General features: G+C 45.5%; 1 protein-coding gene and 1 long non-coding RNA gene across 2 annotated transcripts in view; one reads left to right on the forward strand and one right to left on the reverse strand.

Annotated features, from left to right (window-relative positions):
* Positions 1-358: 358 nt before the first annotated feature.
* Positions 359-11,420, reverse strand: LOC131836901 (uncharacterized). Its single transcript, XR_009355841.1, has 4 exons — positions 11,287-11,420; positions 3,161-3,297; positions 2,857-3,019; positions 359-731 (listed from the first exon to the last, which is right to left on the reverse strand). It is a non-coding gene; the product is annotated as an uncharacterized LOC131836901 (long non-coding RNA).
* The window catches only part of HEATR4 (HEAT repeat containing 4), a 45,551-nt gene continuing 34,737 nt past the window's right edge, over positions 2,678-13,491 (forward strand). Inside the window, exons 1-3 of the mRNA XM_059182876.1 lie at positions 2,678-2,830; positions 11,003-11,952; positions 13,121-13,311. Coding sequence (XP_059038859.1) covers positions 11,072-11,952; positions 13,121-13,311 — 1,072 coding nt within the window. The 5' untranslated portion in view covers positions 2,678-2,830; positions 11,003-11,071. The remainder of the gene's footprint in view (positions 2,831-11,002; positions 11,953-13,120; positions 13,312-13,491) is intronic.

Here is a 13,491-nt window from a genome sequence, read left to right on the forward strand (position 1 = left end):
TGGTTGAAAATGTTTAAAAGGTGCATTCTCTTTGACCTTAGGAATTTCTCCTAAGTATTCATGAATGTATGTATATATTGGCCATAAGGATGCTTATCGTATTGTTCTTTTATTTTTTATTTTTTTTAAAGATTTTATTTATTTATTTGACAGAGAGAGATCACAGTAGACAGAGAGGCAGGCAGAGAGAGAGAGGGGGAAGCAGGCTCCCTGCCGAGCAGAGAGCCCAATGCGGGACTCCATCCCAGGACCCCGGGATCATGACCTGAGCCGAAGGCAGTGGCTTAATCCACTGAGCCACCCAGGCGCCCCGTATTGTTCTTTTAATAGAGGAAAAGTTAGAAACCAACCAGCAATATAAATTTGGTCTAATCAATTTAATTGTGATGCAGTCATATAACAGAAGATATGTAGCCATTAGAGATGCTGTAGCAGAATATGATGGGGAAATTTTCACGACACTGAAAGCAGGTAGAGATCCATATAACCTTTAAAAATGTGTGTCAATACATTAAAAAAAAATAGACTAGTCAGCAGTTATCCACACTGTTATTTCTTAGGCATTGGGGTAGTTTGGGTAGTTTTAATTTTCTTCTTTACCCAGAATTTTTATCAGGAATAACATGGCTGGAGCACCTGGGTGGCTCTGTTGGTTGAGCCTCTGACTCTTGATCTCAGCTCAGGTCTTAATCTTAGAGTCACCTTGGACTCCACACTGGGCATGGAGCCTACTAAAAAAATAATAAGAGAGAGAGAGAAAAGAAAAAGAAATAAGATGACTTTCATAATTAAGTGGTTTTTTAAAAAAATGGTGGTATTATACAAACATAAAACTTACCATTTTAACCATATAGCTAAGTACACTCACAGTATAGTGCAACTATCACCACTATCCATTTCCAGAACTCTTTCATCGCTCAAGCTGAAAACCCCTGCTGCCCCTGGAAACCACTATTCTACTTTCCACCTTTTTTTTTTTTTTTTTTTTTAAAGATTTTACTTATTTGACAGAGAGAAGGAGAGATCACAAGTAGACCGAGAGGCAGGGAGGGGGGAAGATGGCTCCCCGCTGAGCAGAGAGCCTGATGCGGGGCTCGATCCCAGGACCCTGGGGTCATGACCTGAGCCAAAGGCAGAGGCTTTAACCCACTGAGCCACCCAGGTGCCCCTCTACTTTCCGTCTTGAGGAATTTGACTATTTGAGGTACCTCATATAAGTGGAATCATACAGTATTTGTCCTTTTGTTATAAGTGGAATCATACAGTATTTGTCCTTTTGTGTCTGACTTATTTCAGTTAGCGCCTTCCATATCCACCCATATGTGTAGCATGTATCAGAATTTCCCTCCTTTTTAAGGCCCAGTAGTCTACTGTGTGTATGCCGTACATTTTATTTGTCTGTTCATCTACTGATGGGTTTTGGGTTTTTTCCACGTTGACCATTGTGAATGCACTGCTATTAACATGGGTCTATAAATACCTGTTTAAGAGCCCCTGCTTTTAATTCTTTCAGGGATATACTTATGAGTAGTAGAATTGCTAGCTCATACAGTAATTCCTTGAATTTTTAATTCTCTCAGTCTTTTCATCTCAGAAACCATGCTTTTTTGCCTTTTGTAAGTGTCCCAGGTTTTTTTTTTTTTAAAGATTTTATTTTATTTATTTATTTGATATATCACAAGTAGGCAGAGAGGCAGGCAGAGAGAGAGGGAGGAAGCAGGCTCCCTGCTGAGCAGAGAGCCTGATGTGGGGTTCGATCCCAGGACCCTGAGACCATGTCCTGAGCCGAAGGCAGAGGCTTTAAGCCACTGAGCCACCCAGACGCCCCTCTTTTTTTTTTTTTTTTTTAAGGTTTTATTTAAGGGTCCCAGGGTCTGAGCATAACTTGAGCCCAGGCACTAAAATTGAGTGCTTAAGTTGGTCAGCAAGAAATGGTGACCACCTGAACAGCTTCAGGTCAACCAGACAGACAGAGCCTCATGCCCAGAAATCTTTCCTGCTGTCAGGACAAATTCTTTTCTTTTTTTTTTTTTTTAAGATTTTATTTATTTATTTGACAGAGAGAAATCACAAGTAGACAGAGAGGCAGGCAGAGAGAGAGAGAGAGGGAAGCAGGCTCCCTGCCAAGCAGAGAGCCCGATGCGGGACTCGATCCAAGGACCCTGAGATCATGACCTGAGCCAAAGGCAGCGGCTTAACCCACTGAGCCACCCAGGCGCCCCAGGACAAATTCTTTTCATAAGGGAACTTCAGAAGACCAGAATTCTGGAGACCTGGGATTATACTAGTAGAAATATGGAATTTGAAGAGTCCCCTTGTAAAAAGTGTCACCAGCTGATCATCTAGCCAGGATTTGGGGAGCAGGAGAGATGGAATTGAACTGTATGATCGCAGGAGAGTAAGTGGAAGTGGAGGAATGGAAGGGGAATGGAAAGGACCCCAAAGAGAGACCCATTCTACTTTACTATTTGTTCTATCAGCCTACTAATCTGAAGCATGCCAGAGCTGGGTGAATGCTTGTGGGGGAAAAATAATTGAGCTGCACAAACTTAGAGGTTTATTTTCAAAGGATGACCAAGCAGTCTGTTGTACCATCAATCAAGAAATACAATGCAGCTTCCCAAAGTTGTTTAGAAAAGTAAATAAAATAAATAGCCGAAGATACCACTGGTTGAACCTGCAAATTCTGTCAGTAGCCCCGTGGAATTCTAAAGAGATGGTTGCCTGGCAACCAATATAAACAGCTTTGGAACCTAAGAAACCAAGAAAGTTTTAAGATGCAGAACCTTGCTTCCCCTTGAAGACTGGGCTGAGGGAGGCCACCCTGAAGGTAATTTGAAAACACTGCTACTTTACCAGTATCTGAAAGGAGCTTTTAGCGTCAGCTGAATGATGAAAAGCAGTCTGAAGTAGTAGAAAATCCTTTGGATTAGGTGTCAAAAGGGTTAGAATTGCTTCAGGGATTAACCAGTACTGTGATCTTCATTGTGTCTCTTCTCTCTGGACCTCAATTTGAAATCTGTAAGATAAAAGGCTTAGAACAGTTAGAACAGAATAATGTTTATGGCAGAGATTCTGTAGTAATCTTAAGAGACCGTAGTAGATCTGTGTGAGTGCATGGCAAGGAACAGGAATTAGAAAGTAGAGGGGGAAGGGGCACCTGGGTGGCTCGGTGGGTGAAGCCTCTGCCATCCGCTCAAGTCATGATCTCGGGGTCCTGGGATCAAGCCCCGCGTTGGGCTCTCTGCTTGGCGGGGAGCCTGCTTCTCTCTCTCTGTCTGCTTGTGATCTCTTTCTCTGTGTCAAATAAATAAATAAAATCTTTAAAAAAAAAAAAAAAAAAGAAAGAAAGTAGAGGAGGAAAATGAAGGAACTTTCGGATGAGAAAGGCAGCAGGGGGAGGGGTCTGAAACAAGCCAGGTTCAGAGGCTGTATTCTCTGATCCAGCTCTCCCCTCACCACCCAGCTTCCTTCATAACCCCCACGGATACCTGCTGGGGCTGTAGCTTCTCCAGATTTAATGTGTATAAACACCTGTGAGAGCTGGTTGAAATGCAGATTTCTAGACTTCACTTGCACCGTACTGAATCAATATTCTAGGATGTAGGACACAGGATTCTGCCTTTTAACAAGCTCTTCAAATGATCCTGATATAGAAGGTCCTTAACCATTAATACAGTCCTGGAAGCTGACTGTCCCTCTTGGGCCTACTTTAAAACCAGACTCTCTGGGTGGAGGGGAGAGTCTATTACCTTTTTTTTTTTTTTTTTTTTTTTTTTTTTTAAAGATTTTATTTATTTATTTGACAGACAGAGATCACAAGTAGGCAGAGAGGCAGGCAGAGAGAGAGAGAGAGAGAGAGGGAAGCAGGCTTCCCGCGAAGCAGGGAGCCCGATGCGGGGCTCAATCCCAGGACCCTGAGATCATGACCCGAGCCGAAGGCAGCAGCCCAAACCACTGAGCCACCCAGGCGCCCCAACCTTTTTTTTTTTTTTTAAGATTATTTATTTATTTGATAGACAGAGATCACAAGTAGGCAGAGAGGGGAGTAAGGGAAGCAGGCTCCCTGCTGAGCAGAGAACCCGATGTGGGGCTCCATCCCAGCACCCTGAGATCATGACCTGAGCCGAAGGCAGAGGCTTTAACCCACTGAGCCACCCAGGCGACCCGAAGTCTATTACTTTTTAAAGCTCTCAGAAATACTGTGCTAGGGGCGCCTGGGTGACTCGGTGAGTTAAAGCCTCTGCCTTCGGGTCAGGTCATGATCCCAGAGTCCTGGGATGGAGCCCCACATTGGGCTCTCTGCTCAGCGGGGAGCCTGCTTCCTCCTCTCTCTCTGCCTGCCTCTCTGCCTACTTGTGATCTCTGTCTGTTAAATAAATAAATAAATAAAATCTTAAAAAAAAAAAAAAAAAGAAGGAAAGAAATACTGTGCTAATAAGGCTTATTGCTTTTTAGCCTCCTGTGGCGGTTTCTGCTGCTTTAATAACAAGGTAAAAGCAAGGCATTTTTAGCATGAATTATTCAGCCCACTTCAATTATTTCTGCAGAATAATGGTCCCAGACCAGGGGTGAAGGCATGGGACTGGGAAGGTGAAACAAAAGGTGGAACTAAATTTAAAACCTTTGAGATAGGTGCGCCTGGTTGCACCTGCCTTCGGCTCCGGTCACGGTCCCAGGGTCCTGAGGTCCAGCCCCACATTGGGCTCTCCACTCAGCCGGGAGCCTGCTTCCCCACCTCTCTCTCTGCCTGCCTCTCTGCCTACTTGTGATCTGTCTGTCAAATAAATAAATAAAATCTTAAAACAAAACAAAACAAAAACCTTTGAGATATCACTCACTGGAATCTGGATTCTTCTGTTAGGTTTTACTTGGAGGCACGTGGCCTAACCCTTCCAACCTGACTCCTGCCTGTCTAGCCAGGTTCCTATAGGTACAGAGATAATGCTGGTGCTTGCTGTTTACCAGATTACCTGGTCTTTAGTTATGCCAGGTTTGACTGACTACAGGATGTAGTATATTTAGTTTCTTTTTTTAATTTTCATTTTTTTTAAAGATTTTATTTATTTATTTGACAGAGAGAGATCACAAGCAGGCAGAGAGGCAGGCAGAGAGAGAGGAGGAAGCAGACTCCCTGCTGAGCAGAGAGCCCGATGCGGGACTCAATCCCAGGACCCTGAGATCATGACCTGAGCCGAAGGCAGCGGCTTAACCCACTGAGCCACCCAGGCGCCCCTTAATTTTCATTTTTTAAGATTTTATTTATTTGACAGAGAGAATGAGCGGCAGGGGGTGGGGGGAGGAGCAGAGAGAGAGAGAGAAGCAGACAACTCCGCTGAGCAGGGAGCCAGATGCAGGGCTTGATTCCAGGACCCCAGGCTCATGACCTGAGCCCAAGGCAGGTGCCCAACCAACTCAGCCACCCAGGAGCCCTTGTTTCTTATGCTGTCAGTACATAAAGGCCCCTGGGATGTGCCACTCTGCTTTGGCTCTTTTTTTAAAATTTGTTTATTTATTTATTTATTTTAAAGATTTTATTTATTTGACAGACAGAGATCACAAGTAGGCAGAGAGGCAGGCAGAGAGAGGAGGAAGCAGGCCTCCTGCTGAGCAGAGAGCCCCATGTGGGGCTTGATCCCAGGACCATGGAACCATGACCTGAGCTGAAGGCAGAGGCTTAACCCACTGAGCCACCCAGGTGCCCCTAAATTATTTATTTTTAAGTAGGCTCTATGCCCAGCACAGAGCCCAACACAGGGCTTGAATTCACAACCCTGAGATTAAGACCTGAGCTGAGATCGAGTTGGACAGCTTAAGCAACTGAGCCATCTAGGCACACCCTGCTTTTGGTTCTTAAGGGTCCATTTGTTGGGAGGAGGACCTTGTCTCAATGTTGGTCTAGGTAACATTTAAGTTTGGATAATATGGAGCCTCCAAACTCCATACAGAGGATTTTTTCTTCCCTCTCTGTCCACCTTCTTTTTTAATTGCCAAGGGCCCCAGTATTCCTGACCTGTTTCCTAAGTGCCCAGTGCACCATCTAACTGGTCATCATAAGAAACAAGGGCTCCGGGCGCCTGGGTGGCTCAGTGGGTTAAGCCGCTGCCTTCGGCTCAGGTCATGATCTCAGGGTCCTGGGATCGAGTCCCGCATCGGGCTCTCTGCTCAGCAGGGAGCCTGCTTCCTCCTCTCTCTGCCTGCCTCTCTGCTTACTTGTAATTTCTCTCTGTCAAATAAATAAATAAAATCTTTTAAAAAAAAAAAAAAAAAAAAAAGAAACAAGGGCTCCTGGGTAGCTGAGTTGGTTGGGCGCCTGCCTTGGGCTCAGGTCATGAGCCTGGGGTCCTGGAATCAAGCCCTGTGTCTGGCTCCCAGAAACTTACCTTGAGGGGCATAGTCCATATAGACCCCAGAAACTTACCTTAAGGGGCATAGTCCATGCTCTAAACCAGTGATGATTCTTCACAGTTATGTAATACTATGTAGCTTGCAAAAAAAAAAATTCATACATGTTCCCTAATTTTGAGCTTCTTATCAACACTAAATTAGAACAGATACCAAACTCTATTTTCAGACTGGCACACTGAGGCAAATCAGGTGGGGTGGGAAGTACAGAACCTGGCCTTACACTTGTCTTCTGACCCTAAGTCCATCTAGGACAAGACTCTTTTGACCAAAGCCTTCCAACATTTTGTCCTGTCCTCATTCCTTTTTTTCTTTTTTAAAAGATTTTATTTCCTTGAAATCTTGCCATTTGCGACAACGTGGATGGAACTAGAGGGTACCATGCTTAGTGAAATAAGTCAATCGGAGAAAGACAACTATCCTATGATCTCCCTGATATGAGGAAGTGGAGATGCAACATGGGGGTTTTGAGGGGTAGGAAAAGAATAAATGAAACAAGATGGGATCGGGAGGGAGACAAACCATAAGTGACTCTTAATCTCACAAAACAAACTGAGGGTTGCTGGGGGGAAGTGGGGGAGGGAGAGGGAGGTGGGGTTTTGGACATTGGGGAGGGTATGTGCTATGGTGAGTGCTGTGAAGTGTGTAAACCTGGAGATTCACAGACCTGTACCCTTGGGGATAAAAATACATTATATGTTTATAAAAATAAGAAGAAAAACATTTTATTTCTTTATTTGACATAGAGATACACAGTGAGAGAGGGAACACAAGGAGGGGGAGTAGGAGAGGGAGAATCAGTCTTCCTGCTGAGAGGGAGCCCGATATGGGGCATGATGTGGGGCTCAATCCCAGGACCTTGGGATCATGACCTCAGCCGAAGGCAGATGCTTAATGACTGAGCCACCCAGGCACCTGCCCTCATTCCTTTTCAGAAACACACAAGGAGTTTCCCTCTTTTCAATAACCCGTCATAATGGCTTGACAATTTATAATAACTGATAATGCTACTACGGTATTCTTTGTGGGATGCTGGCATTGTAACCAAAGATTCTATATACCACCTGCTAAAGGGTATATATATCTGGGGACACTCAAAATCATTTTGTATAGTCACCTTGGGGTGAAACCAGTCCTCATCCGTTTTTCAAGTGTTTAGGATCAAAATGCCCCCTGCCTTAGGAGCAAGAATTGACACACTGATACGTTAAGAATGATAAAATGTGGGGCACCTGGGTGGCTTAGTCAGTTAAGCATCTGCTGTCAGCTCAGGTCAAGCTCTGCATTGGGCTCCTTGCTCAATGGGGAGCCTGCTTCTCCCTCTGCCTCTGCCGGCCACGACCCCTGCTTATGCTCTCTCTCTCTCTGTCAAATAAATAAATAAAAATTTTTTAAAAAAGAATGATAAAATGTTCTATCAGGCAATACTAAGGCACGAGCACATGAATGTTGTTTTCATCTAATAATTCATCTTCAAACTGTGAAAGTAGGCACTGTTTCAGAAAATTGTCACTTGTGACCCCCTTCTACCCTTGCCTTAACTCTTTTGGTTTCACTTTTAAAATACTCTGTGCCCTTATGGCCATGTTACCTTCATAGTTGTGAAGAGACGGAATGACTAAATTAGTCTTCTATGCAAAAATTCCTGATATCATAGTAATCATATATGATTTAATTGAGTGAGGTTATCAATTCTGGACTAGGGATATATAGATAAAAGCAGGCTCATAAGAAAAAGAAATATACCCACAGGTCAGGTTTAATAGAACAAAGTGGAACAAATTGAGTCCTAAGGAGAGAAGGTACTGGAAAGCCAGTGTGTCATAGAGGTTAAGTGCTTTGGAGGAGGAGTATGGCAGCGAGGTTTAAAACCTGCCTCTGCTACTTACAGCCTGTGTGATCTGAAGCAACCCCTTTATCCACTCGGAGCCTCCACTTCTTCCCATACACATGGAAAACCACAATATTGTCCCTAGGAAAAGCCCTTGACAATGTGCTGGCAGACCTCACTGCTGCTTCGCTTTACTGCACTTCACAGATCCTCTGTTTTTGACGGACTGAAGGTCTGTGGCAGCCCTGTGTCCAGCACGTCTGTTGGTGCCATTTTCCCAATAGCATTTGCTCGCTTTGTGTCTCTGTGTCACATCTTGGTGATTCTTGCAGTCTTTCGGACTTTCTCGTTATCAAGGCATTTGTCATGGTCATCTCTGGTGACAACTCACTGAAAGCTCACGGTGAGCGTTACTTAGCAATATTTTTTAATTAAGGTATGTGCATTGGTTTTTAGACATATTGCTATCACACATTCCATCAGCTACAGTGTGGTGTAAACCAAACTTTTTTTTTTTTTTTTTTTTTTTAAAGATTTTATTTATTTATTTGACAGAGAGAGATCACAAGTAGGCAGAGAGGCAGGCAGAGAGAGAGGAGGAAGCAGGCTCCCTGCTGAGCAGAGAGCCCGATGCGGGACTCGATCCCAGGACCCTGAGATCATGACCTGAGCCGAAGGCAGCGGCTTAACCCACTGAGCCACCCAGGCGCCCTAAACCAAACTTTTATATGCACTGGGAAACCAAAAAATTCATCTGAGTCACTTTATTATGATATTCATTTTATTGCATTTGTCTGGAACCAAACCCACAATATCTCTGAGGTCTGTCTGTCCTTGATAATTGTCAATTATCATTATTAGACCAAGGAGGGACTTCAGAAGGAAAATTATTTTAAGATTTTTTTTTTTTTTTTGACAGATCACAAATAGGCAGAGAGAGGCGGGTGGGGCGGGAGGGGGGCGGGGCACAGGCTCCCCCTCCAAGCAGAGAGCCCGATGTGGCACTTGATCCTGGAAACCTGAGACCATGACCCAAGCTGAAGGCAGAGGCTTAACCCACTGAGCCACTCAGGTGCCCCAGGAAAATAATTTTAAAAAGCCCTAAATGTAGGAGAGCATGGGTGGCTCAGTCGGTTAAGGGTCTGACTCTTGGTTTCAGCTCAGGTCATGATCTGAGGGTCTTGGGATTGAGCCCTATGTCAGGCTCCACACTCAGAGGGGGTCTGCTGGAGGCTTGCTCTCCCTTTCCATCTCCCTCCGCTCCTCCTTCTGTTGGGCAGGCAGATACACTCTCTCTTTAAAATAAATCTTAAAAAAAAAAAAAAAAGGCACTAAATGTAGGCATTTGTTCTCTACGGTGTTTTCCATCCTAGCTAAAACCTGAAAACAGCTTGCCCAATAATTAAGGAAAAGGTGACTTACCTACTTGGTGAAATATTCTGTAGCTGTTAAACACTTTTTTTTTTTAAGGATTTTTTTTTTAAGATTTTATATTATTTATTTGACAGACAGAGATCAAAAGTAGGCAGAGATGCAGGCAGAGAGAGGGGGGAAGCAGGCTCCCTGCTGAGCAGAGAACCCGATGTGGGACTCAATCCCAGGATCCTGAGATCATGACCTGAGCTGAAGGTAGAGGCTTAACCCACTGAGCCACCCAGGCACCCCCTATTAAACACTTTAACAATGAAGACTATGTAGAACTATGGAAAGGTACTGGGTGATTTTGAAGGACAGCAGACACAGAAGACATGGTCCTTGGGTAATATAGTTGGAGGCAAATAATTAACAATGTGAGGTGCCATAGGACTGAGAGGTGAAAGTACTGGTATGCAACCACAACTGTACACCTGTACATACTGTAGCATCTGTGTTAACTCTACTGGAATTAAAAAAACAAACTGGTACAGACTTGGAGTGATTTATAAATTTGTGCGGGACATGGAGGCCTGGAGAGGTCAAGAAAAAGTTCTGGGGGAAAAAAAAGGAAAAAGTTCTGGAGCGGATAGGAACTAACCTAGGCCTAGAAGAATGGATAGAATTTGTCCAATGTGGAGGAAAGGCTACTGCAGGTAGAGGGCACAAAAGGGAGCTCCACCGTGTAGACGGAGGAATACGCAGAGATAGAACTCAGAGACTCGAGAGGTATGACCAGAGAAGGTCATCAACTGGGGTTACACTCATGAAAAACCCTGAATGCCAGGCTGATTGAACTTTATGCTATAAGCTCTTTTTTTTTTTTAAAGATTTTATTTTTTTTAGATTTTTTAAGATTTTAAGATTTTAAGATTTTATTTTTATTTATTTGACAGAGATCACAAGTAGGCAGACAGGCATGCAGAGAGAGTGGGGGAGGCAGGCTCCCTGCTAAGCAGAGAGCCCGATGTGGGACTCAATCCCAGGATCCTGAGATCACGACCTGAGCTGAAGGCAGAGGCTTTAACCTACTGAGCCACCCAGGAGTCCCTATGCTATAAGCTCTTTAAACACACAGAAAGCGATATTTGAGGTAATCTATTTCTTCATAAGGAAAGGAGGGGCTGAACTTTGGGGACAAAGGGGAGAATTGGAAGCAAGGGTCTGATACAAGGAATATTTAGAATGTTGAACCATTTCTTACTTTTGTCCTTCTAACTCACGTGGCTTCTCCCTACTCCTCCAACCCCATGCTCCTCCATCTGTCTTCCCATTTCTTTTCTGTACTGCTGTGGGATACTGATTTCTACTGACCTAGAGCTCTCTCACCCATTCCTCCCATCCCCTCAACAGGATCTTGTCACGCCTCCAAGCCTGCATCTGTACCAGGAAAGTGTGGAAGGAAGCTTTTGCTGGGAAACAATGACTAGAACCCAACAGGGAAAGACCTTTCTTTCCCCCCATTTCCATCAGTCACTGCCCCCACGGCTGGGATGGGGCATGAATTTTTGCCACTCAAAACCAGGACATGAAGAGTGTGCTTCCTTGTCCAGCGTGCCTCCGGTCTTCCACTTTAGCCCACATCGGTGCACATACCTCAAGAACCAATATTTGAAAAAGGCCGCTACAAACCTTACCTTTTCTCAGGAGGTGGTATGGCAGCGAGGGCTCCCCAGCACCCCTTATAGCCAGTACAACTTCGACCATCTCTACAAGGCAGGCCACATCATCCAGCCTCCCCCGATCAGCAGGGACTGGTATGTGAAACCCACTGGCTTCAAGTCCTCACGTTCTTCGGGTCCGTCGGCAAGGGTCACCTCCCAGGCTGTGAAGACAGAAAGGTCTGCCAACCTTAAGAAGCAGCCGAAGGAATCCAAGCCAGCAAATGTGGGCTGGGAAAAATCTCGCCCTCTCATCCCTCATCCCTTCAGGGATCCAGACATACCAGGCCCATCACTTTCTCTGGACATGAACCTGGAGGAGAGGGAACCCTGGCTGCCCCCTCCCGAGAAGGAGGCCAGAGCCTGGGAAGCCATTGTGCTGGAAAAGCTGAGCAAGCGCACCACCCGATGGATCCAGAGCAGACGTCCCCTGAGGCCTGGGGCATCCCCCAGCAAGTGGCAGAGCTTTTTGCACCAGCAATATGACTGGAGCCACATCCGGGATGAGCTTACTTCCTCCAGCGACCTGGAGCTACTGAAACAGCTGGAGAAAGAAGAAATAGCAGAATTTGAAGATGAAGGTGTTATCCTGCCCACCTCAGAGCCAGAGAAGCCAGAGCTGCTGCTTTCTGTTTATTATAGGTACACTGGCTGGGGCCTCAGGCACACGTTTGAGAATCCTTGGGTTCCCTTCAAGGACTCCTGGGTTGGTTCACATTCCTTATTTCAGAACACACTGTCCCACCAACCTCTTGTGCTCTCCACTGCCAACCTGTTCTCTATGATCTCCTTAAAGTAAGGCTCTCAACCTAGCTACTGCTGACCTTCTGGGTTGGAGCCTTCTTTGTTGTGGGGGGCTGTCTTGTACCTTGTAGGATGTTTAGCAGTACCCCACTGGATGCCAGCAGCACTCTCCAGTTGTGACAACCAAGGATGTCTCCACACATTGACACGTGTCCCCTGAAGGGAACAAAATCACTCCTAGTTAAGAACCACTGCCTTTAGAGGGACTGGTTCTTGGCATTTCCTAGAAGACTGAGCTATTTTGTTATCTAGGTGCTCTCAGAAATGTCTCCATATCAAGAATGAGAAAGCAGAGACCTCAAGGCTCTGAGGTTTGGTTTTGTGTCACTTTGAATAAGGAGCCAACGTGTCACTGACTCCAAAACTGACTGGCAGCTAGACAGAGAACTGATCAACCTGAGGACTGATGACTGAGTGTTTCTCAGATTGCTTCCTTCTCACTTACAGCTCCAGGGAAGACCAGTGCTATTATAATACCTGATTCCCAAAAGTGAACTAAATGTTAAGTGGGAATCCATTTATTTGTTCATTTATTGGACAAACATAAACTGCCTTCCTACTCCTTGCCAGGTGCTCTGCAAAGTGCTGGGAATACAATGTAAATGAGAGACATCGACCCTTTAAGGAACTTAACGATCTGTTCACTGGGGTGGACAGACATTAACCACACACACCATGAGGTGAAGTAATGTAGGAACTTGTTCCCTTCCCCATGTCTGTGCAACCTCTGAGGGCACCATGTTAAAAAAGGGACTGTTGGAACCCTGACCCCTCTACCGTGCTGCTCACTGGCTGCAGGAGTGGCTCCACTAGAGGAGGAGGAAGGAGGCTGCAGACAGGCCCTTCTGGCGGGCCTGAATATTCATTTGGCACTTTGGGAGCAAGGCTACTAGTTAAATGTAGAAGTTTCCAGAGGTGAGCTTAAAGAGGAGTGAGCTATGGGTCTGTTGGAAGGCAGCAGGTCCATCTCCTGTCTTTCCCTTTTCTCCCTGTCCCTCCTGCTAAGATTGCCCAATTACTTGCCACAAGTGCAGACAGCTGGAACTGTCCCTGGCATCAATGAGACTGTTGAGGATATCAAAAGGAAGAAGAACATCTCTCAGCCCCCAAAGGAGAGCCGCTTCCGGCAGGTGAATCCTCGAGCTGGGAAGTTTGCTTACTCCACAGACAACACCTTCGAACAGGAGATCTACTTTGGTAACAGAGCTGGGGTTCGGTGCTGGGGGCTGAGGTGGACATGGCGCAGGGAGGTGGAAGGCTTGGCGGGGTGGAATGAAAGAGTCTCGGGTGTGGATAAGAGGCCCTAGAAGACCAACATCCCCTCGTGACTAGCACAGGACGGTTGTCTTGGCAGGGGATAGGCAGTATCTGGTGGGG

The sequence above is a fragment of the Mustela lutreola genome, chromosome 7 (genome assembly GCF_030435805.1).
Source record: "Mustela lutreola isolate mMusLut2 chromosome 7, mMusLut2.pri, whole genome shotgun sequence".
In the NCBI taxonomy this organism is placed as follows: Eukaryota; Metazoa; Chordata; class Mammalia; order Carnivora; family Mustelidae; genus Mustela; species Mustela lutreola.